Raw genomic sequence first — 25,802 nt, forward strand, 5'->3', positions numbered from 1 at the left:
TGTTCATCCACATAAATATTCACTGTGTAAATACTTTATCAAGTGAGGAGTTCTTCAATATTCATTCACAAATAATTATATCCTTTAATTAGTTTATTACAAATTTGTTTAAAAGAAAATTGAGAAAAAAATAACTAGGTATGTTTGGTAACCTAAAAAAAACCTAAACCAAAAGAACAAATAACATGCTGAATCAGGACCTCGGCTAGCACAAATAGTGCCTTTCTGTCAATTACCAAAGTGGAGGTGGAGGGGGAGGGAGGTGGGAATCACAGAGAAGTGCCTTCTGTGAGTGCCTAACTAGCAAAAAGACAGTCTCGGCGTGACAGAGAAAATACAAAAAGGTGCTCCTTTCTCCTAATTACAAGAGGTAAGTCTTGGGCAGCAGAGAGTGTGGAGAAAGAGTCTGGATTTCAGCCCCTGAACCTTCACTGGGGAGGGCACCAGCTGCACCAAGGTCTGCTGCAGCTCCATTTCCATTACTGAAGCGGTAATACGAGAAAACATTAATTTATACTCCTTAGGACTCTTCAAACATTCTTTCTAGGACACCCTAGAGTCATCTGCCACAGCACCTAACTAAAGATGGCCAGTATTATCATTCAGGAATTTTATGAATAAAAAGACAGCTCTAGGATTTCCACGGGAGAATGAAAATTTGAAAATGTTTGTTTATAAATTGATCTTACTCTAGATTTTAGTGCAATTCTCATGGCTAGCAAGCATTCAGGGGCTGCAAATAAATCTTAAATAGCTGATAACTAATTTTTATTATCTTAAGTAGCAAGACAAGACTGTTGTAGTAGGTTTTTCTGCATTCACAAATCAAAGGAAAATAACTTTTCCCTATCTCCTTTCCCGGTGAGAAGGGTTCGGGGAAACTGAGCCTCAATCATAGGACCAGTTAGCAGTGGTCAGTGGAGCCAAGAAAGGAGAATCGGAGAGGCTGCATCTTAAGAGAGGTTGACCCTAAAGCATGGCAGAAAAATCAAACAAATTTTCTAATTAAGGAAACTGTGCAGAAGAAATGTACCTGAGCACAAAGATGGAGGGGCAGAGACAGACCAGAGTCCACGGGATGAAGCAGAGCCTGGAGTATTCTTGAAACTGAGGAAGCACTCAGTGCCCACACCTGAAAGGTTCCTGCAGTGGCAGCAGTGTGGCAGAGGTGTCCCAGATGCCTCAATGCCTAAAGTTTACCGGCCTTAAACTGGTACTTTGGGTCATAAAATCTTTTAGGGGTAATGGAGTAGTGGCCCTGTGTTCCTTTTCCATCCCTGGCCTTTTCTCTTCTCTCTTTTTTTGGTGTGTATAATAAAGTATTGATGATAATTCATTTTGAGATGGAGTCTTTTAATACTTGAATTACTCTTGGCTTGCAATTTAACGTAGCTCCCAAGGAGAATTCCTTTGGGTCATCTCTGTGCCCAACGGAGGAAGGATAAAAAGTCTCCAAATAGGATAACTTTGCAATGTTTCTGTTGCAGACCATCTTATAGCCATAGTAATAGGTAATGAATCCATTCTCTAGTGTATCCCAAACAACACCAGAAAATTAATATAGCAATACAGAGGTACCTAATTTATATCTGGAGAATAATTTAGACATTGAGAAACAGTGCTTCAAGTATATTACCATTTTTCAGACACTGAATATATCTGTATTATTCTATAGATTGATGAGGAAGTATGGCTAAAAATTAGGCCAAATAAGGGGCTATCTATATGATATAATTTCAAGGAGTTCAAGCAGTAGTTTCCTTCATGGCTGACGTACTAGCTCACGAGAGCCGACTGTACTCAATTCTCCTTCCGAGTTCAGTGACGTTAAGTTGGGACCTTGAAATTGGCCATAGCAGGAGTGTTTACATCACTAACCTTGGCACACACCACAAATCAGGGCTTTGTTTTCTTTTACCTGGAGAGAAAACTACCCACACACCACTGGTCCTTCAACAGGAGCCCAAGGACAGGAAAAACAACATTCAAAAGTTCCCAATTCAGTAAGTTTTTTTCAAAGTGATCATGGGTGATGAAAAAGCTGTGAATATAAATGTCTCTGATTTTAGTACTCTGCTCACAGTAGGAAGCAAACTATCCAATTGTTGTTAAGACTAATTTGACAGTAAAACATGAATTTGAGGTCTTATGACCCTCATTTTGCTGGAATGGGAGTTTGCTCTATATGTTCATTGACTCTATTAAGAGAGGAGTATTTGGTGGCTATTGTCATTCTGTTATCCCTACTTTGCATTGCATTTTTCATAAAAAATTACTAGGCTAATGACTATATTAATAATATAGTCATAACGACATATTGTGTGAAAATGACTCATTAGTCTCCATTGAAATGTAACTAAGACAGAAGGCAGTAATCCACTTAAACAGGTAAAACGTGCCATTTCAGTTTTGCCTGAACAAAACAAGGAGAAATGTTCCTTTGGCAATGGAAATATTTCATCTTACAGTATACTCCCTTTCAAATGAACCTACATTTTCATTTAAAACCACGTGAAATTGCTACCTTTTCATTAGCCTAGGATGAGCAACAATTTGCCAGTTAATTCACAAACTTGTGTCTCAGGATTTACTTCTGTGTAATATTTCCCACAACGAAAATGGGCTAAAGAGCATTTAGAAGTGCCAACTACTTAATTTCCATTCTAATTTAGGGGTCTATGTCTTTTCCAAAGGAATTAACGAAACTCCAATAATAATTTCTATCTCTATTCTCAGAATGCATCAGCAAGAGAAGATAGGGCTATCTCCAAAAAAACAAAATAAGAAAAAAAATATACATACACACACACAAAAGAAAGACAAAGAATAAAAGAAAAAGAAAATGAATAATAATAAAAAATGAGCCTTAAAGCAACATAAAAGCCATGTACCTGCTCAATCCAAAAAGCAAAGCTGTTGAAGAGGGAGCCTGATCATCAGTCTAGCTACAAATAGTCAGTAAGCAGCTAAGAATTCAGGCTCCGCGTTATTCATCCTTGTGCTTTTTGGACTCCTGAGAGTCTGTAAGCAGGGCTGTATGTACAGCCTAAACACACTAAGGGAACAAACAACATTAATTGGCTTTGGTATGCTGACACATGTAGGGCAGTCCATACTTACTTTCTGAAGAGGTAGCTCTTGTAGATCAAATTTAGACTTAGTCTGCAAGTTTAAAGTCATGCTTCTGCCTGCATGCATTGCTGAAATACCTCCATAGGGCAGCATGCCAAGGTTAACTGTGTTGTGTTTGTAAGCAGCATTCTGAGTAGAGGAAATAATCATGTGACAGGGTGTGAACACATGCTCCACAAACTGATTATTACATGAACATGTTTCAATTTATAACATTTAACTTTAAGCAGGCAAACAGTAACTTCCTTTTTTAAACATGCACTTGATCAGACAGAAGCATACAGTAAGCAGTGTTAGTTATGCACATAATGAGTACCATCCAAAACTACAGAAAAGACAAAAAGCAAAGATACATTCTGTTTACATTTGCTGCTAAATCTCATATTTCATGATGGTAGTGACTCTGGACAAATGTTGTTCATCTGTGGTCATGTATGAACTTAAAAACGTCAAACAGTGAGGTTTTAAACTTTGTCAGCTGCAAATCTCATGGTCTCTTTCACATTGTGACATCATCACATACAAAAGACAAATACCAGATTCTAATTCCGCCTTATTACTAACACCCTGCAATGTGAAAGCCAAAATCAGTCTGGAGGCAGAATTGCAGCAACTCAGTAAAAGAGCTGGTCAAAAAAATCCTTCAATCTGACCGTTGGCTGATTGAATTTACTGATTAATTTAGTTAAACCAGTCAAGTTGTATGTGGATCCAAATATTCTAATTTTTGTTTCTTAAAAATTACATTTTAAACTAGAGAAATTCATAATGAAACTAAAGGAATCATAATTTGAACTATTAGTGCTGTTTATCTAATATACCTAAATACCTATGAACACTCTGGTGATTTTGCATAGTGGCTACCCTTCAACAGGCATATCTAAAGTTATTCCAAGTGCCTGATAGATACTTAATTTTCTTCTAGAGAACTTCATCTAAAAATTAAAACGTTTTCGATGTCCTGTCATCAAATAGTTTCCATCAGTACAACCTCCACTTTCCACCTATCCTAGAAATGTAATAATTGACATCTTTTGGGCCCTTTAAGTAATTCTCTTCTTTTGGAAAAAAAAAACTACAGAAGTTAACTTAGCACACTTTCTAAAAACTGAATATTATTGGACATTAACAGTGGGCAGCTATTCTATTCTGAGGGTGTTATTTGCAAAGTAATGATTTTTAGCATCAAAGTTTCACTGAACTCAACTGAAAGACAATTATACTGATGGTGTGCTCGTCTACCAATCATATTGTTTATGAATCTCTGATGATTTCATCCAGAGATTTTTGCTGTCACCATGTCAAAATTGAAAAGGACAGTGAACATTTCAATCTAGCACTTGAATTATTCCTTAAGGTTTAAAATTACTCCCACCTAGTGCTCTCTTAGCTCCTATGAAAGAGTAGCAGCCGCAGACATATGGGTTCATGTGTTTTGAATTCTCTCATTCACAGTGGGGCTCTGTAGTGGAAGCTTGAGCCTTGAGGTTAAACTAAAGGAGAAAACAGGCATCTTTTATTGAGGGCAGTGCTTGCAGCTGCCTCTCCAAGGTCAATACCAAGGGGGATCTTTAACTGAGATTATGTTCGGCTGCTAAGCTTATCCAATGTCCAGACTTCTAGGCAGTTCTCTTTTATGAGGAGTGGACAAAGATCTTGTAGTTTCTAGCGTAAGTATTTGATTTCCAGGGTTCAAATTGCTCAACTAAATCTTCCCGGGAAGGAAGCACATCACGTCTCTGGTGCAGTCTGACTTTGGACAGAATGTCAAGTAGCACAGTGATGTCAAAGCCAGTTTTACGTAACAAGTCTGTGCTCAGTACCCTGCATTCATCTTCCGGAGTAGCTGGGAAGTTTTAAGTAAGAGACAGCCTGAGTAGCTCAGTAACTCAATTGGGAGGGGGAAAGAAACGTTACTCCGATAACTCAAGAGGAAGAGCCTCCAGGGTCCGATGGCTTGAAGCAATACTCTAAGGTAATTTAATTTCTTGGAATTAAATGAGAAGCTATTGAATATACATTGAAATTGCTCTGAAAAATGAAAGACAGACTGAGGGAATTATAAACAAACAGGGGATTCGTGGAAACTAATTCAAAAGGGAAGTATTGTCACAGTAATGGAAAATATACACAAGTTTACTTTTCTTTATCTGGATCTGGGGCAGGCAGGGCCTCTAGACTTCTGCTGATCCAATGCCCCTCCCCGAGTCCTATTTTCCTCCTTCCAAATTCCTGCTCCAACTAGAGGAGTCACCTACTTTTCAATAGCTTTGATCAAAGGGGAGGAACCATTTACCTGGGAAACTAGTAAATACATGATGGTACCAAAGGCTTAGAATTTTGTCTTTTCTTTCTCATGCTTTGTTTTCACTCACTCTTCTGTTGCCTCAAATTACTAGTCATTGTACATATGCTCCAAAAAGCTTCTTAGAACCTTTCTTGACTAGTTCATCTTACCCTGTTACGTATGGTCGTGTCTACACGAGGCCAGAGTTCCCAAACTGTACTGTATTATTTGGCCCCAAATATTTTCGCCCTCCAAGTTATCTGTCTACATGGAGGGTATAACTTGAGGTAAGGCATGGTGACAACCGACCAGGTGTCTCCCACTGACAGCCAGTCATGAGGCTTTGATGAGGCTCCCTTCAATGGGACTGAGCACACCTATTTGAAACAGACATTCTGATGAAATATTTTGCAAGGCAGAACCAATTTCCACATTGAGAAACTAACACCCACACCCACATTTATTAGTTCACTCTTTCCTTAAAAAATAATTGTTTCCTTGTCATGTAGACACGACCTACAAACAATATAATGATTTAAAAGGAATACACCTGAAAACACAAAATTCAGTATTAAAGAAATATATAATAAATGCAGTGACCTGTGCTTTTGGCAGGACACCAAATAAAATAATAAAACTATTGAGTGAAACATTCTAATGGTATATTATTACCTTGATCCCCAATTTACACTGAGCATTTACACCCCAGAAAATGAGAACAAAAGGCCCTATTTTCACAGAAAGGACCCTTAAGATTCTAAGGTCCGTGCAGAGCACACAATGCCCTCTGCACCAGAGCCAGAGCGTGCACTTGATGACGGTGGGCAATTGATCAGAGTCCTAGAAAATGAAATATCAGGTTTCTCTTAGAGAGAGATGAATAAGGCAACAAAAAGTGATTCTAGGCTTTATACAATTTGTTTTTTTACTCTCCTCAATCACTATGCATTCCATGCTTTGTGCCTCAATTTTTAACTGAATTGGGATTAATTTCCTTTTTTTTGCTCCAATATACGCACTAATTTGTACATTTGTAGTCTTCATAAAGACATCATCTATTTTTGTTGTCTGTAGTATGATTTGAATTTAAACATTTCTTTCTATATAAAAACCCACACTCTAAATGGCAGGATTTTTATTAAATAAAGTAATGTGTAGGAGGGCATTCAATCTGCTTATTTTATTTTTCTGTTTCTTGCTGGGAAGATTATTGCTCATTAGAAGTAATAACTTTAGTAGTCCCATAGCAGTAACTATATGCAAATCTTATAAACAAATTAAACCTGACTTTAATATAAGTGAGTCTGTGCAGAAAGAGGCAAAATACTCACTTTTTATAGATTCAATAAAAATCATACTCTTTAGGTTACTACAGAACCGTTCTGTGTCCTAGGAGAGGCATTTTGCCTTAACGGCTGGAAAGCAATTGAAGCACCATCTCGCATAATAGAATCGAATTCTTTCTTACTAACAATATTCAGGTTAGATTTGGTAAATAATTCACCTAACAGGTTATGGACTCTCGAAGAGCATTAAACAGCATCCATAAAAAACTCTTATGATCAATTTCCCCACAATATAAAGATAAATAAAATGCTGACCGTCTATTCATTCATGTTGTTCATGCTTCACTACATGTGCTTAGAAATGCCAATAAAGGAAAACTAAAGGCAGGAGGGATATTCTTACAGAGAAATGCCAAACATACCCTGTCTAACCTTCTAGCTTCTATATGTCTAAGCAGCTGTTGTCTCCAGTCTGCAGGCATTTTACCACAGCTCTCCTCTCCCTTCACAGGAGTAGGCCTCGTCTTTATATCACTGTTATCTGATGGCTTGTCACCATAGTTACCCAAGTTATAGTCAGATGGTATTTTTTCCAAAAGAGCTGCCATAGTAGGCCTAGCTGAAACTGGCCTGGTTTGGGAGGCACCGTAACTCTCTGTACTGTAGCTTCTTGCAGACAATGGCCTCCTCTGGGTAAGGTTTTTAACTGGAAAACTTCCCGCCTGAGCTTTCACTTCTTGATATGAAGGGTGTTCATCTTCATACCTGCCATTCCTTTTCAGGAACTGGGACTCAGTCACTGAAACGCTGCCTTGGCGATCCGGACCGCCCCTATACGGAGGCCGGCCGTACCTATCACTCGGAGGCAGCTCATGAGGTTCGCTGACCCTCCGAAACATGGCCATCTCCGTGGAGCTCGCCAGGGAGTCGGCTCTTCTCAAGAAGCCTGCCCTAGCACCTTGGCTTGCAAACTGGGCGTTCACCACAGCATCCTCATTGACAGATGGCTGGGAAAAGGAGAACATCTGCTCCATGGGTGGGTATCCTCTGTAAGCTCTGGGACTAACCAAATCCTTGGCAAGGTTTTTGCCGGTCTGTTGCACGTACTCAGAATTGTGTTGAAAAGGGGGCGGTATCCTCTTTTCGGCTTTAACTTCCACTGCTCCTTGGGGATTGAAGCTTTGGTCAAACTGATAGACTTTTTTTGTCATGGAAGCTTTTTGTTGTTGCGGGCCTTTACTACCTCCGTAAGTGAGCATCTCGTCATCCAGCATTGGGACTGACTGACTTCGAGACATACTGGACATACCGTGCTCCGGTCCCAGCATTTTATCTGGTCGTTCATGGCTTCCTAAGTGTTCACTTCCAGAAGCATAGTTCTCTAATGGTATATTATAAACCTTGTATGTACCAATGTCAATCTCATCGATACTCTGTGACTTTTTGAATTTATTGGACTTGATATCTTTCATTAGTGGGGAAAGCCTCTCTGTGCTTTTGCTAATGGAAATAACACCTTTGGAAGATTCTGGGCGGCAGTGGATTTGAGAAAAGACATTACTAAGACTCCTGTTGGGATTGGAATCATGATATTCCCACGGTACTCCTGGAGAGAAGGGGCTAGGTATTTCAGCAGATTCTTTTATGTGTTCTTTCCTTTCAGGCAATGGGCTGGTGGTAGGGGTTGTCTCTAATTTGGAAGGGAAAGCGGTCCTGTCTTCAAAAGGACTAGGGGTTCTGGTCCAATTCTGCCAAGGATTGGAAGGAGGCACTTCTGTTTCTGGTGTGTGTCTGTGTGTAGACTGCTCAAGTTCCAAGGGAACACCAACAATCCTATCCTGCCTAATCAAAGGCCTGCGTCCGTGAGAAGATGTGCTTCTAGATTTCGAATTTAAGAGAGCATTATTGTCGGCATTCTCTCCTGTGGTCTCCTCTGCAACAAACCCTGTGTTGTCATAATGTGAGCCATCAGTCCAGTTGTCAGTGAAAGCGTCACTCATCGGCAGCCGGTCAGGACGCTGGGGTAGGTTCCCTGGGGGAACAGCCTCCCGCTGGCTGAGTAATGGCTTTGAATCAAGGGGCTGTGGGAAAGACTGTGCAATCCTGTGAACACAACAGGAAGGAGAAATATGAAAATGTGGAAGAGCTGGGGTTTTACCAGAAAGAGAATAAGCAGCCAAGAATGCCACAATCCTTTGTTTAACTGACTAGTCATCCATGCTTATGATTATGGTAGCATTATTATTTTATGTCCACAAAAATCCACCCCTTTACCCAGCTCTAACTTTTATTTCTTCCTAGTAATCATCACCTTCTAACATGTTACATAATTTACTTACCTATTATATTTATTGCGTATTTTCTTGTGTCCTCTGCTAGAATGTAAACTCATGAGGGCAGAGATTTTTTCTCTTTGGGCCTAGCATAGTGCCTGGCATATTGTAGGTATTAAATACATATTTGTTGAATGAATGAATAAAAGAAAAAATATATAGGCCTTCAGTAATGATCTGGAAACCTGTTTGATAAGTGGGTTCACCTAACTCCTGGTCCCCATCCCTGGAATTTCTGATTTAGCACATTTCCAAACTATTGTTTAAGAGTGCCTTTCTTATGAACTCTTGGTATATCTAAAGAACCCAAATTGTCTTCAAATAATGTTTATTTGAAGGCCAAATACTGAAGACATTAAATCCACTGTATAGGGAACACATTCATGTATCTTTTTCTAGAATGCAAATTATATTATGACTTTTGGTCATTGGCAAGTTTACAACAGTGATCATAGTATCTCTAGAAGATGCTCCTTTATCTAAGTTTATTCTAAACCATTTGCACACTAAGAATATTGAATTATTCATCTCTTATCAGTGAGAGAAAGACTTCTAAGTGCTTTTGCTGATTAAAAAAAGTAACTTTAGAAAGTATCTTCCAAAAGTACCTAAACTAACCTCAGCTTATATCACAATTATATATCACAAATAATGAATTTATAAACTGAAAGAGTTAAGACTTTTGTCATGGGTATTAATGAACAGAAATAGTTATTCATTAATTACCAAAGAATATATTACTAACAGCAGTGATATTATCAGTAAAATATGAATAAAAGTCATTTCTGCCTATATTGTATGAGGATTTTGATCTGTTATTTGCAGGGTAAAACACAGCAACAAGTTACGAAGCAAGGGCATCAGAACTGGGCAAATACTACCTCATTGAGTCACTTTATTGCACTCCGTAGCTTTTGTTTTTTCATCTGTAAACGGAGGTAATATTGAGTAGGAGCCATTTGGGAAAGATTAAATACTTTTACTTACATCCTAACTGTTCCAGGTGGTGATAAAATGTTGATGATGATGATGATGATAGCAATAAAAAATTCATTGAATATTTACTTTGTGTTAGGCACACAAGTGCTTTCCATGCATCTTACTTTAACCCATAACACCCTTTTGGATGGAGGAATGCTCAAATGTGTCATAAATAAGTATTGGGCAAACACAATTTTTCATTTTTATAACTTTTTGTCCTATCGCCTCCACCTGTTAATCTCCTACCATCTCTCCCTTAAGCAATGGTTTTGCTGCGTAAGATGGATCCATCCACTCTTGGAATCCCAGGAGGACTAAATTTGCTTACCTGCTCCCTTCTGTCTTCTACATCACTCAGGTGCTGAATACAATTCCAAAATTAAGATTTCATTTTTTTAAAAAGTTGCTGAAAATAAGCATTTGGGAACAGAAAAGAGGGAATTCTAAACACACCTGTTACCCCACAAAGAATTATGTACTGCGTCTTTAGCGGTTGTCTGCAAGGACCCCACTTTAACCCGGGTGTTAGAGGATGCTGAGGAAGCCTGGGAAGGCGAGTAGTCTGAGTAAGTGCCTGAGGAAACACTGTTATTCAGACAGTGAGTCTTGTCAACTTCAGACTCATCAGTTGATTCTGAAATGTAAAGGGGAAAATATTATAATGCTACGAACACCGACAATTATAAACACAGAAAAGGAAGTATGAAAAACAGCATATCGATTAATATTAGAAATACATATTTGTAAAATATTTCTATAGACTATGGTGTATCAGAATTTACAACTGGTGACTCATCATGCACATGCATTTGGGGCATATTTTCCACACCAGGTTCACAGTTACCTTTTTTGTCCTTCCCTAGCAGAACAAGTTTGGGTGGGTACAGAGGGGTCTCAGCTAATGAAGGGTGAAGTTCCCCAATCCTCATTTCATTAGCTGGATGAACAAAAGAATCCTGAGAGATATAATAATACAGGACAAGGAAAGTAAACATTTAAACAATGGTTAACCACGATGGCAGTATCTTTATTTGGCTCAGATTTAAAGGTGGGGCTCTAAAATTTAGATCACTGTGGAGCACCAGGAGAAGTGAATCGTATGTTTCTCTGAGGTAAGCACTAAAATGTTTTGTTTTTTAATTTAAACGAGTCCATCTATTCACAAGACATTTTTGGGATGTTGTTTATATGCCTGGCACTGTGCAAAGAACTGTGGAGTTTCCAAAGAAAGACAAAATGTCACCCATGCCCTCGGGGGGTTTACAATAGTTCATTGTAACACAGGACCGAAGTATGATAAGCCATATATGAGCAATATGATACATACAAATGTATGGTATATACAAATGTAAGAGTTCTAAGGGGTGAACTCTCTTTAGAGTTCTAAAAGGAAAGTATATCACTGACCAACTAGATTTTTTTTGAATCCTTAGCCATATTAATGCACAACTGGGTCCTATAAGTCCTGCTTCGACTGCTCATCACCCTCTTAATTCATACTGTTTCCCGAGTGATCTCAATTTCTTTAGTTCTACCATGCCTTCTTCCTAAGGGTTTTAAGTTTTCTTGTGATCAGTCTAGTCTGCTAAATCTTCATTCTAAATCCATTCATTGAGTGTAATGAGCAACACTGGTACAAGAATATAACTTCAAGGGCTGGCCTGGTGGCGTAGTGGTTAAGTTCACTCACTCCACTTTGGCGGCCCAGGGTTCGCGGGTTCGGATCCTGGGCGTGGACATATGCATCTCTCATCAAGCCGTGCTGAGACGGTGTCCCACATACAAAATAGAGGAGGATTAGCATAGATGTTAACTTACTGACAATCTTCCTCAAGCAAAAAGAGGAAGATTGGCAACAGATGTTAGCTCAGGGCCAATCTTTCTCACCAAAAAAAAGAATATAACTTCATAATGACAAATGAACATGCAAAAAACCCCGTGAATTTTATACTTCTACAATTCAAATTATTATTCCAAGTTAACTTGGGAGTGGGAGAGCATTAGGGATGGCAAAAATACCAAATTCTCACTTTCTTCTAGATCTAAAAATGTCTCATCTATGCCCGTAAGTAGTGATATAAATTTATGAACAGCAGTTATCTTTATGTCTTTTTTATTAACCTTTAGAAATTTGAATTTAAAGAATTTTCAGTTTTTTCACTCATTAGTACTTGTTAGTTTGGAACATTAATGTAATGCATATAGAAATATTCTGTTAAATCAGAGAGAGAATATACTTGAGGACCAAAATATAATAAATAAAATCAGTCCCGCCTTATAACTAATTGGTTGGTATAATCAAACAGAAACTCTTATTATAAATTTATTGTGCTGCCTCCTGGTGAGCTCAGCTGCGAGCACATTAGTGCCTTAAAACGCAGTATCAAATTTGAAGAGGGGTAGGAAAGAGGGGGATTGATGGAAATTCTGGAGATGAAGAGGGAAGTCTGTGTTTTTGTGGATTTTGAAAGTTATTTCAAAGGTTTAGCATAAGAAACTTATGATAAAGTTTTAAGTTGACAGAATACAGAATAAAAGCCTTTACTCATCTTTGAAGAAATGTGTAAGTAGAACAGGTGCAAGTTTGATAAATGGTACCATGAAAGGCAGAAAATATGTTAAGACTTTCAAAAAGATTTCAGGAACAAGGTGGCATATTTCTGTTTTCTTCCTGCTTTACCAATTATTAATCAGGTTACCTTGGGGAAGTCAGTGTACCTCTCTAGATCTTACTCAATTCATCAATCAAATGAAGGTAATAGATAAAAGGAATTAGTGAAAATTTCTGTCTAGTACTAACATTCGATAAATCTAACTTTTTCATTGAAATAGTATTTTAAAAAGGAAATATTCCTATGACAATATAGAAGTATAGGCATTTTGCTTTAGTCAAAAAAAACAAAACAAATAGTTGTACAAGCACAGAAATGTAAATATAGTTAAAGGTTTCACGATTTTTTTTCTTTATGCCTTATGCATTCATACTCAAGTTTTGTATGTACAGATCAAACTTTCACACTGGTATCCCAAAATTGTGACCGGAGCTTTGCACGGTAGCTGTGGTCTGGCTCAGATTCAAGTCTCTGTGGCCCTGGCCAATAATTAAAAAAAAAGCCCTAGCAACTAGGAAGAGAGTATGCTATCAGCTAATCGTGAACTTGCATCACTTCTCTAGAGTTCTGTAGCCCTCCACCTAGCATAACACTACTGAGGCAAGAATAATGGATTTGCACTGATCCAGTTAGACTCTCTTATCTGCAGGAGTAAAAAGATGATGCTGATGAAGATGATGATGGCCAGCAGTTACAGAGAATGTATTGCATGTCTGCTACTGTGCTATTATGCGAAACACTTTATATTATCCCTGTTGTTTATTTAAAAGATAATCTTTTATTTTTATTTGGTATTTCTAAGTTACCTATTAGCATCATCTTTGTTTCACAGGTAAGGCAATGGAACCTCAGAGAAGTCATAATTGCAAGTGAGAAGCTTAGTAGGTGGTAGAGCCAGGATTGGAACTAGGATCTGTCGTACTTGAAGGCCTTCTGTGTGATACTGTAGGTGCTATATTATCTACGCTAAGAAGAGTTCTCGTCTACAATCCACCTCCACAGAAAAAAGTTAACTGTCCAACAAAGGAAATTACTCATTGACTTTGTCTCTATAAATTCTTTTATAAATAGGCTGGAGGAATCAAGTTCATGCTGAAAAAGTGGGTGAAGCTTTTGGGACTACGTCTACAGGTGAAGACAGTGGAAGTTACTGGCAGGGAATCACATTTAGTGGAGACTCCATTATAAGTACATTGAACTGTGTGTCCTTCCGGTGAGGAGACAGAGCGGGAGGGGAAAGAAAAGGTAAACTTCCTTTTTTTACCCCGTTGCCCTTCCACTGTTCAAACTAAATCTTTGCTGCTGCTGCTGCTGTAGTGAAAGGGAGCCTACAAGAGAAATCAAAGGGGGAAACATGCTTGTGTCTGAGCTTTTGAGAGTCCAGGTCTAGTATTAATAATAGCATTTAAGGACGTTTTTAAGGGTAGTTGACTGTCCTCTGTCACTAGGAGAAAGATGTGGTTTCTCTGTAGACAGAAATTGTGCTGAGTCTCCTAGCAAAGGGAAAGTGCAGGGCCATTATGAACGTGACGGACGTGGTGAACATGTATCCATTCAGAAATTTTCTTTAATGCAGGGTAGTGACGCACAGAAGGATTAAAAGAGGATGGGGCAGGGTTAGCACATCATTCTCTTGTTGGGGGGAGGGAATTATCATTTGTGGTAGCCTTCCTCTGTGCCAAGAACTGTGCTTGGAGCTACATAAAATACTCCACAAAAACTCTGAATGTTTTAAAGGCAAGGAAACCAAGTCTCAGAAAGATTTCCCCGACTTGTCAAGGTCATATAATTGGTAACAGGGTAGATTCAAAATTTGCATTCACGTCCTCTAGACTTCAAAGGCTTTCTGTCTTTTCTCAGACTGTGCTCTGAGGCACCCACAGTGCTGTTGCTAAATCACAGGGATACCTGGGTTATTTTAGATATCTGAAGGAAACAAAGCAATACTTGGCTTCAGTCAGACACTGTGTGAACTGCTACCTCCAGGTAGCTCTCAGGGTCAACATTAGATAGTACATTCCTTTTGATGAGAATCTTTGTGAAGCTGGGTTTTTGGTGGTTGCTGTGATCAAAAATCAAGTGCCACTTGAAAATCAACATGAAACAGAAATTAGAGTTGTAGTGGCCAATAAGATTCCAAGGTTTGAGAAGGCAGGCAGTGTGTGATAGGTGCACACATTCCATTAATAAGTAGTTTTGGTTATTTAAAAATGAAATGAAAATATTATTTTCTCTTTCAATTTATGTGTATTATTTTTCAAATAATGTCTAAGTAGGGCATAAATAATTACTGAGTTATTCAGACCTAACTACTTAATAAATGGAACTGTTAGGTATTTCTTTTGGTCTAGGGTCCTTGTAACAAAATTACTAAGACACTAAAGGCATTTGTATACGAAGAGTTTATGAACCTCAAGCCTTTACTTATTTTATGTTATAGCTTTATTCACTGTACCATTCTCTTTCCTTCTGTCCTTTTTCCCTGCTTTCCTTGCTCCACAATAATCTCCATCATAATATTTTACCTTTACTCATAATATTATATTAATGTATTAATATATATAATATATTAGATCATCAGAGTTAAGACGGATTTCTTTTTATTGGCCATATGGTAGATTGTTGTTAAAATACATGTTATTCAACATTGCAGGTGATAAAATGTGGATAGGAATGGCAGCCAAAGCTCAATTAATCATTAATTCAACAAAAATCCAGAGAAATTCTCCTTGCTTTCAGTGAACTTCTAATTGGATGGAAAGACAGACATGTTACCATAGTCAAAACAGTAAACTGTATCAGTCATTCAGTTATTCAACAGAAAGTAACTGGGCTCCTTCTCTGCTCTGGGCACTGTGCCGGACACTGGGAGGACAATGGTGGACAAGACAGACACGGTCCCTGCTCTCGTGAAGCTCACAAGCTGAAGTTAATAAACAAGAAAATCAAAAAGGTTTTCATTACATTTGATGCTAAGATACAGTGTGATGTGATAGAGAAAATCAGAGGGTCCTTACCCATTAGGGCGATCACGGAAGGGCTTCCTGTTGAGATAAACTTTAAGCTGAAACTTGAAGAATGAGGAAGTGCTAGCCATATAAAGAACTGGGTGTTAAAGACTGAATGTTTGTGTCCCCCCAAAATTCTTATGTTGAAATCTATCTGATGGTACTTGGAGGTTGGACTTTTGGGTAGTGATTAGGTCATGAGGGTGGAGGCCTCATGAATGAGATTAGTGCCCTTATAAAAGAGACCCAGAGAGCTCCCTGGCCCCTTCCAACATATGAGGTCACAGCGAGAAGGCAGCCATCTGTGAACCAGGAAGTGGGCCCTCACTGGACACTGAATCTCCTGGCGCCTTGATCTTGGACTTCCCAGGCTCCAGAACTGTGAGAAATGATTTTGCCTTTAGTGACTGAGGGACCAATAGCCAGCACCTGGCTATAACTGTATACTAACCCCTGATATCTTTGGGCCTTTGAAAGTTTGATTTTAAGTCTGTTGAGCATTGATTTTTACATACAAATAAAATCCGGCTTCTTAAAAAAATGTTTTTGTTTATAAGCCCCCCAATCTATGCTATTCTATTATAGTAGCCCAAACGACTAAGATGCTGGGGAAAGAGCAAACGCAAACTCCACAAGGCAAGGATAAAGGAAAAGAAGAGCAGAAGGGAAGCTCTGCGTCCCCCGTTTTCCTTGTTCATATGGCTCTCCTGGTCATATTCTCTATCTAGGATAAGAGATGCTACAATTCTTGACAGACGGTTGGCTAATAGAAAGTGATCAAGCAATGCTGATTTCCCTTTCCTTTTCCCTCTTCCCTGCTGCAGTTGTAATCTATTTACCTTGTTTTGTCTTTCTGTTCTCTGCCTCTGGTTCTGTGTACCTCTATTCTTGGTTTTCTCTTGGTTTTCCATATTTAACCACATGGATCACTATATCACAGCATGTGATACCCTCCTCCACATTCTTGGCAGTGAACTAAATAGCAATGACTCAAAAATAGTATACATTTGAAAAACATATAATTAAAATGTGTAATATACACTTATCAGATAGTCACTTGGTTATTTGTATTTATTGTATCTGGAAGTTGAATAAATGGAGTATGGCCCTTTAATTCAGATGCAGCAGTTTGAGACAAGAGGATGATATAGAAAGCAACAGCTGCTCCTTTCTCTAGGATGGCTACAAGTTGTGGAAAGGAGACCTAGAATTTCAATTTTAGAAACAGTATTGCTGTTACCAGTGCAATTTTAATTCAAGAGGAGAAGCCAGCAGAAGAAGAGAACTAAGAAAGGGTGGGGAAATCACAGAAATAAATATAAAGCTGAAGGTTAAGCTTCAATCTTAGCCCTATTTAGTTTGGCTACTCCAGCTAATTAAGAAGCTTAGATAGGCAATGCAAAGCCACTGCAGCGTTTTCAAGGAGGGCAGAATTTTTTAGAAAGATCGTTAGCAAAGCACTCAACGTAAACCAAAAAGTTGCCAGGTTTAGAGCAAGGCAGGACAGAGTTGAGGGCCTGAGGAGATGGATGAGATGCACTTAGAGGAAAATGTAGAGGCTTTGGTGATTGAAGGGGGAGTGGAGAGAAAGATGGAAAAAGAAATTAGGATACCTCCCAAATCCCCAGTTTGAGTGAACTGGTAGATAATGATGCCAGCAGAGACCGAGACTAGGAATACAGGAGCTCAAGCAAGTTTGTGGAGGAAATATTAAATTTAATTTTGGACTTGTTAAGCTTGAATTGCTTGTGGAACAATTTTAAGATTTTTCTCCATTATTATTGTGAAATTCATGGCCCAACCCAACTTTTTCTTGTTTCACCTATCCCATCTCTGTATTAAGCAATTTTAAGATCTACTTATTTTGTAGTAAAGTTACTCAATTTATGGGGCATCATGACCTCATAGCTATTTTGACATTCAATTATGATTACATGAGATTTAAATATAAAGTGTATGTGTATTTAGTTCGTACTCATTAAATGCCAATTTTCTTTCTTTTTATATTATTATAGAATCTTAGAGACAAAAGAAAAGGTTGTTGCTTTGCTATAGCATATCTGTAATATTTTGGAAATGAAAGAATATAATAATACTGGTTTTATAAGCAGAAGGGAAAAAGCAATGAAAGTGAGTAATTATTTAAATTTTCTTCCCTAGTTATCCAGCTGTCTTCTTTTCTGGAGCAGGCTGGTACCTCCACTGGGAGATGTGCACGCACACCATGCTTATTTTCGCTCAAGCTTTTCCCTTTGCCTGGAATGCCTTCCTGTCTTTTTGACTTTAAAAGAGTCGTCCAATCTTTAAAATGCAGTTCAACCTTAAACTGTTTCACATAACTTTTTAACTAATTGGCAATGATTACTTCTCTCCAATTTCATAGAGCATTATATTCTGTATCACACATTCAACTACGTGATCATATTTTATATAAAATGTTCTCTAATCACGTCATCTGTGTTATGTTTACCTGGCTAGGCTCTAAATTATTTGGGGACTATGCACACATTTTATATTTCTTTTCTCTCTCTCACAGTGTTTAGCACAGTGCTAAATATGCAGTTGGTGTTTAATCAATGCAACAAATTGATGCTCTGAAGTGCAGATTTGTAAAAGAGTTTTGCTAATTTAGATTGTTGAGAAGCAGGTTTAGGAATTTCTTGATGTACTCATACCGATTATGTTTCTAATGAAGACAGAAAGGTGATCATCAAATTAGCTGAAGAGTAGATGAGATAGTACAGAGGTGGCATAAATGTAGTTGAATTCTTTTCAGACCACACAAATTGATAAAGATAAATATCTAATTCATTCCAAAATATAGGAATTAAGCTTCACATTACTAGATTCCGTAAAGCTCAATTTCAAAATTATCTCTTTTTTTGTTGTTTATAGTAGTGTTTCTTAAAAAGGCTGTAACCCAAGCACAAAATTATTAAAAAAAGAAAAAAGTTGGCTCTAAATTTGATTGGGAATTATACTGAGATTTGCAGAATAAAAAAAGTTTTCATTTAGTCTTTTCTAATGACTCATACAACACAAGTTTGGGGTAGCCAAAGGAATATCATGAAAATGATGTAATACACTTACTGGCCAGGCCTCGCTGGGTGAGTGAATTATTACTTCTGTGTATATTGGAACTTCTGGAGCTGTATTAATGACTTTAAGACATGTGGTTGTCATTTATCTGTGATTTATTAAATGCAACCCTCATAGTTTGAAAGAGTAGAGAAAAAAATATATTTTATATTTATATTTTAGGAGAAAAATGCACTTATCAAGGAAGACCTATTCAGTTAAAAAAAACATTATTTAATAATTCCAAAAAATCCAAACCACACTGGCAATTACCAATAACCTTGAAATACCTCCACTGTAATCTCCTTTGGAGCTACAGGCCACTTGTGTTCATATTTTTCTTTCACAGTTTGCTCCGTGTTAGCAGTTGGATTTGAATTCTCAACACGCACTCCATGGCTTGGTTTACCCACCAGATTTTGAACAGATTTTACCATGTTCTTTAAATCCTCAGGGTAAGGAGTTGGATATCGTTTTAGGTTTATTTCAACCTAGAAGTTTATAAAAAGAAATTTAACACAAAAATACCTTCAGCAGCATGTTCACAAAACCACTCCATTGATGTGCAGTAGTATAACCAAATGCAATATAGTGAGTGCTGAGCAGGCTGACAAACTGTAGAGTAGAACACACAGTGTTCTTCTCATATTCTGCCATGTGGGACTTCTCCCACCCCTGCCCATCCTTCTAGATGAAAAACAATTTTTGGATTATATCCTATCTTTAGACATCCCCTATAGATGGTTGAAATAGCAGTAGGTCAAACACTTAAACGACTGGTAATCTCTGAAAAATTTAATTAAGTTACTATTAGCTGCTTTTATACTTTGGAGGCCATTCCCTTCCCTATCTTAGTTATTTGTAAGTAACTATTTTGATGTTAAAAATGTCTTTGGAGTATCAATGCAAGTGGTGGGAGAAGGCTCCCAAAGATTTACAAGTAGAGTTATCAGGTATTAAAAAAATGGGGAGTAGACAATATCTGCTGCCCAAATATGCATCAGCTCTATATTAATTAGCACGTTACATCAAAATGTAGGGTAGCTAATTCTTGTTAATACCTAAGAAAATATGCTTCAGGATGGCTTTTATACTTAGTCTTCACCCTAATAAAGTAACAGGCTTTGTAGGTAATGTCTTACAATAAAGAGAAATAAAAAATAGGGAACATTTTATAAGATATTCTAGATAAATGTAAATTTTGGTTTATATTTATTCAGATATTTATCTCCATTCTAGAACACATTTTTAGTGTATCAGTGTAACTTCAGGGAACATATATATTATTATTTTTCACATTTAATTTAGAGAGAGAAAATATGAGACATTCCATATAAAATATTCCAGCATCAGAGTATTTATAATATACTTAAATGGAATAAACGCAAATTGTCCATGCTGATTAAAAAGAAGTGGGAGGGAAAAAAAGGGGCAGATTTACTTGGCCTGGATAATTCCAACAATCTCGCTTTTTTTGCATCTGAGTAGAACCAACTTTACAAAATGGAATGATTTACGTGATTGTGGTGAGTACGTGTCTGTGGAAAGTGTGTGGGGGGGTTAAGGAGAGAATGTGGAAGAGAAGCTGAAGGAGGAAGAGGAAGAGTGGGAATGAGAGAGCAAAGGAGAAAGAGGGAGGGGCATACACAGACCCGCCCACCCACACCCATGTAATTTATGGGATGTAAGAAACTATGATGGTGGTATAGATCTGGATTAAAAATATGAATTCAAACACTTTTGCTCATCTGCAGTTTTAGCAAATCCACCAACTTTGTTATTCTAGTATTTCATCTTCCTTGTGGCTCATTTTCCTTATCAAATACTGGGATTGGATTCACCAGATGATTTCCAACATTCTTTTCAGTACTAAAATTACAAAATTTCTTTTCCAATAAATTTTTGGAAAGCTGATGAAAAACCAGATAATTTTGTTAGTGTAAATATTGTTCAAATGCAATTTAATCTTTTATACTTCCAAATAAGGAAGGATGAAATTAATAATATACAGAAATAAAGCTACAAAAATATAACCCAAGAAAAACTTAGACTTTACATAAAAAAAGTATAAGCTGTTAGAGTATAATATAAATATATTTCAGGGTACTTAATTTATAATGCATTCTTTAAACATAAAAAGAACGATATCCATGCTAGACAAGATCCACTGGGATGCATGCATTCTTGGATCTGCTATTTAAATTGGTATTAGAAATGTTAATCACAAACTAAATCTAAGTTTTGAATTATATTGTTGAACTTGTTTAAAAGTACCTGATATCCGAAGGCTAAAAGTAAAAAAACTACATTTAGGAAAATGTAAGTTGAAGAATGGTATGACTATTATGCCAATTAAGACTATCTTTTAATTTTTAATAACCAGTGGTATATGAATGAAAAATAATTTTCAAGTAGGGTATTAAATTAAAATTCTATTTACCTTAAAAAATCCGCAATGCTAAAATTACACTTTTAAATTGAATCAGAGGCAAAAAAAAATGTGAAGTGTTCCTCCTTAATTGAATTAAATACTTCATTGAATAATGTAATCTATTTTTTGCAGATGCCATGTCCCATGTGACACAATTAGATGACTAATTACTAATGGCCATGGTACCAACATTTTCTGATTATTTTATAAGCAAGTTAATGTGTTACTTTGGTCACATCACCAGAATATGTTTGGGTATATTATCTCTATAAAAAATTTCAAATCTAGAAACAGAAGCAGATTTGCCATGAAGGTGATGAAACTTAAGCTTTAGGGCCTGCCACTTGCATGGGCTCTTTCCAAAGCCTTGTGAAGGGCCCTACTTATGTATTATTTACAGGGTTATTTTATATTCTTTTTCTGAAAGAAGCCCCTCCCCAGACTGTGGAAGCGCGGGGGTCTCATAACACTTGGCTTTGTTCCACCTGGACAATAAGCCGCTTGCTTCCCACTTACTAGTCTACCAGCAGAACTTACTGGACCTGGAGTCAGAAGACCTAAATTTAAGCCACCGATTTACCCCCAACTAGCTATCAGCCACTAATATTTCTGTCTAGTTTCTACTCATGTAAATTGGGAATGATAATATCCCTCCCACACACTTGGGTTAATCTAAAGCTCAAAAGATAATAAATGTGAAAGTCCTTTGAAAATTTATAAGTTCTATGCAGATATTAGACACTATGTCTAATAGCAGATGCTACTTATGTATTTTTGAAATCTGGAATCCTTTGGCAATCTAGATTCTATTATATATATGTTTACTCATAATACTTGCAACTGTCTGGATATTTTTTCAGATTGTATGCAGTAACGACTATTATTTATTCAGTATCTGACACGTGCCAGGCACCATGCAAAATGTTTTATAGGGATATTTATTATTAGTTATTAATAAAATAATATTTATTTTATTATTTACCATATAGATTTAAACATAATTAAACAATAAATGATTATAATTAACAATATTAATAATTTCTAATTATAATTAAATCTCATTTGAATTTCACAACCCATTGTAGCACCTGTTCCCATTTTACAGAAAGAAAATGGCCTCAGACAGTGTAAGTTACTTGCCTGAGGTCCTCCAACTATTAGGTAGCAATGTCTAGATTTGAACTCAGGCCTTTGACTCCAAAGCTTATGCTACACAAGTGTTACTTGGCTCAGAGCCATTTGCTGGTGTGTGTGCAGCACGTATTTGTATAATCTTTTGGAAGAAATACTATACATTAAAATGTGAGCTTTACTGAGTTAAATAACAAGACAATTTCAATTTTTTTAAACATAAAGCTAATATCTTATAATTTCTTTTTAAATGAAACTATAGTATCTTATAATTCTGTTGTTTGCAAGCTTTGTAAAAGGATACTTTATATTCTTTTACAGATGGTTTTCCTTCCTATTTTTCAACTCATGTGTGCAGTTCTTCGGAAATGAATAAACATGACCATGAACACAGTTATATTAATAGTTCAGCAATGCCCAAATACAAAAGCAGTGTCTTTATATTTTAAATATATAGGCTAAAAATATTCCCTTACTCTAGTATGGAATGACAAATTCATTTATTATACACATAGATGGGAAAATCTGTCAATTATGTTCTTACTCAAATATTGTGTATATCACTCACCATAAAGTATTTGCTCATTTTACATACACATTTTACTAAAATGCAAGATTTTACTGAAATGCTATTTTATTTTAATTTTGGAAAATAAATATTTCACAACATTCTATGTATCTCAGATCTAAATAAAGTGCAGTAAATGCAAATAGCAGCTGCAAGATGTTGGAGACTCCCAAAAATTTAGCCATGAAGAAATAATTAATGTTAATAGCTAGGGCACTTAGAGATCGGATCTTGAGTTCACATAGAACTATGGTTTTCTTATATAATAATTAATTCTAATTTGATTTGCTTGTAAATTCCAGTAAGAGAAATAATAGTTAATGCTTTGATTACTGATTAAATATCTTATTCTAGGAATTAATTGGAAGGTTTTACAGAGAAAGGAAACCTATAGCAGTGTTAGTTAGGAAAATGCATTCTCAGCTTGCCTTATATTGCAGAAAGAATATAAGACACAGAAGAAGAATCTAGTCCATTACATGTGGATGGCAAAGTTTGTAAAATGCAGTGTTCTTTCACATCCCATTAAGATATTTTTTTCCCATTAAACTCTAGACACCCAACCCACTGAGATAAGGAAGTCCTATTTGCCACAACTCCCAAACCAATCTTCTCTTACAGGAATTCTCATCATCTGCGCCTTCAAATTAAAGGGAAATTGATGCTTTTAAACAAATATTCATCTTTGTGCTCGAAGTTCACTCTCAGCAAATCTCCATTCAAATCTCAGGCTATTTTAAGAATCAAGTTAGTTAATCTCCCCCAGAATTGATATTATTAAAAAAATGTATGTAGGTGCAGGGACAATTTAGATTGTATCAACAGTGTCATCAACATTCTGCCGAACTATTGGTATTCCCACACTTTAAAGAAAAAAATCTTTAAAAATAAAAACATAAATAAAAATGAAGCACCAAACTCAAAAACCATTCCAGATATCCCACCATTAGGCTCTCATATTGATGTTCCCTCCCCTCTGACTCAGTTCTCCCCACCCCACTGCCAATGTTAATGAACAAAAATTAAATTGGATCAAACACTGGCAATTGGAAGGTTTCTATATGATCAACATATCTTCCCCCAAATCATGCAGAACATACCCCATTAACCACTGTTCCAAGGTTGCCTCTACAAGGGGGATTCTCCTACCTCAAACACCTAGGCCTACCTGTCTGCCACTTAGAGAGGGAAGAGTGGTGGATTGTGCTGCAACTGGCAATGGAGTACACATGCTCCTTTCCTGCTGGAGGCCACTTATACAACCCCATGCCAGCTGTGGGTCATTCTGGGGGACGGGCATATCTTGGATCTGCTGATCACACCTGGCCCATGGTGTGCAGCAATCGCCAGACAGTCTGGCAGGTTGGAGAGTAATCCCACGCTGGCCCCTTTCCCAGGGGGCTTGGCAGGAGAGATCCTGTGGGAGAAGGAATCTCCATTTTCTGGGAGAAAGAGGAGCACTGTAGCAATACTTTCACTTTATCATTTTTCTACTCTTGATTTTTTTTTCACTCTGGGTAATGCATTTAAAACAACCATCAGAAAATTAGTTTTAACTCTATGTAATAAAACAGCACCAATACCACATGAAGCTAAAGGGTCACAATTTCTCCACACAAGGCAGCATTCATACTACACTATATACACTCTAAGTAGGGCATTATACTCTAGTCCATTTGGAAGTTGATGGCATAGGTCAGTGGTTCCTTTTTACATTTTATGTAAATTAAAGGCAAATTGGTGCTAAATTTAATGTACATGTAATGAACCAGAAAAGCATGGTTAATTTAGTGTAAGATTTCAGTATAGTCAATTCTTCATACTTCTATGATGATTTATTTAGAAGTTTGTTTGTGTTCTAATTTGTCCAATAGCCAATGGCATTGGAAATATTCAAATTAGTCAAAGTCAAGTAGTTTGAGATTTTTGAAACACGTATTGTTTCACCAATATATAAGTAATCCAAACATCAATAAATATATTGAAAATGCACTCTAAAGTATAATGAACCTACTGTGATTATAAACAAACTTGATCACATAACACACAAACAGGGCTTCTAAATAAGTGTTTGCATTTACTATATTTTATGTTTTCATTGACACATATTCCAGAGTATATTACAAGCACTCTTTTCTTCTTGGATCCTTTGAATATAGATTTTTAAAAAGAAGTATGTAGTATTTGACAGTCAATGAAGTAAAAGAATGAACCAGACGTCCAGTATAGAATGCATCATCCATTGGTTCTGGGTTTAACATATGAAATCCTTAAAAGAAGAACAGAAATGTTCTAAAGGTCTTTGTCTATTTTTAGTTTAGTATTATTTTTTCCAGGAATTCACAAGTTAAAAAAAAATGTCTCTTTGGTTATTAGATAGCACTAACCAACCATCCAGAAACATTTTTTTTCTTAAACCCAAATCTTTAACAAAATTGTCATTTTGATTTGGAAATCCATTTTGGGTTCTTCACAATGATATAGGTAAGCCTTGTCAATCACCTTACTGTCTATTTTAGTAAGGTTCTAGAGTATGTTGATTTAAGAAAAATTTTAGAGAATGGGACTAAAGGGACAGAAAAGAACACATCACACAATCTAGATCTATTAATAGGATGCATGTACAATTACTCAGGTAACTGGTCACTAAGAGTGAGAGCTGTTAATATCCATGACAGAAAAAGCGTACAAATAATACCATAAAAATTAATGAGAGATTCAAGATGTTGCCACGACGATAACATGAAGATCTGAGTTAAAATCTATATCAATTCTGATATTTTCTATTTTAAATAATAGAAAAATATAAATTTTAAAATTCAATCTTGTTACTTGACTTAGATTAGTTCCAACAGAGGAATTTTTAAAACATGCTTTGAAGTGAAAAAATTGAAGTTATTTTCCCTAAGGAATATCACCTGCACTCACCTTTAAAACTTGTAACTTCTTCTCAAA

The 25,802-nt window shown here is 36.7% G+C and overlaps 1 protein-coding gene across 7 annotated transcripts in view; it reads right to left on the reverse strand.

Annotated features, from left to right (window-relative positions):
* Positions 1 to 25,802, reverse strand: part of LRRC7 (leucine rich repeat containing 7) — a 492,999-nt gene that overhangs the window by 74,331 nt on the left and 392,866 nt on the right. For 6 of the 7 annotated variants that reach the window (XM_070592305.1, XM_070592302.1, XM_070592303.1 and 3 more), the window contains 5 exons: positions 24,016 to 24,264; positions 19,008 to 19,208; positions 10,864 to 10,975; positions 10,473 to 10,653; positions 7,128 to 8,808 (listed from right to left, as the gene is read on the reverse strand). In XM_070592305.1, coding sequence (XP_070448406.1) covers positions 7,128 to 8,808; positions 10,473 to 10,653; positions 10,864 to 10,975; positions 19,008 to 19,208; positions 24,016 to 24,264 — 2,424 coding nt within the window. Of the gene's footprint in view, positions 1 to 3,120; positions 3,262 to 7,127; positions 8,809 to 10,472; positions 10,654 to 10,863; positions 10,976 to 19,007; positions 19,209 to 24,015; positions 24,265 to 25,802 lie in introns of all 7 variants that reach the window. The other variant, XM_070592308.1, reaches the window with a different exon arrangement.

The sequence above is a fragment of the Equus przewalskii genome, chromosome 24 (genome assembly GCF_037783145.1).
Source record: "Equus przewalskii isolate Varuska chromosome 24, EquPr2, whole genome shotgun sequence".
Classification (NCBI taxonomy): domain Eukaryota; kingdom Metazoa; phylum Chordata; class Mammalia; order Perissodactyla; family Equidae; genus Equus; species Equus przewalskii.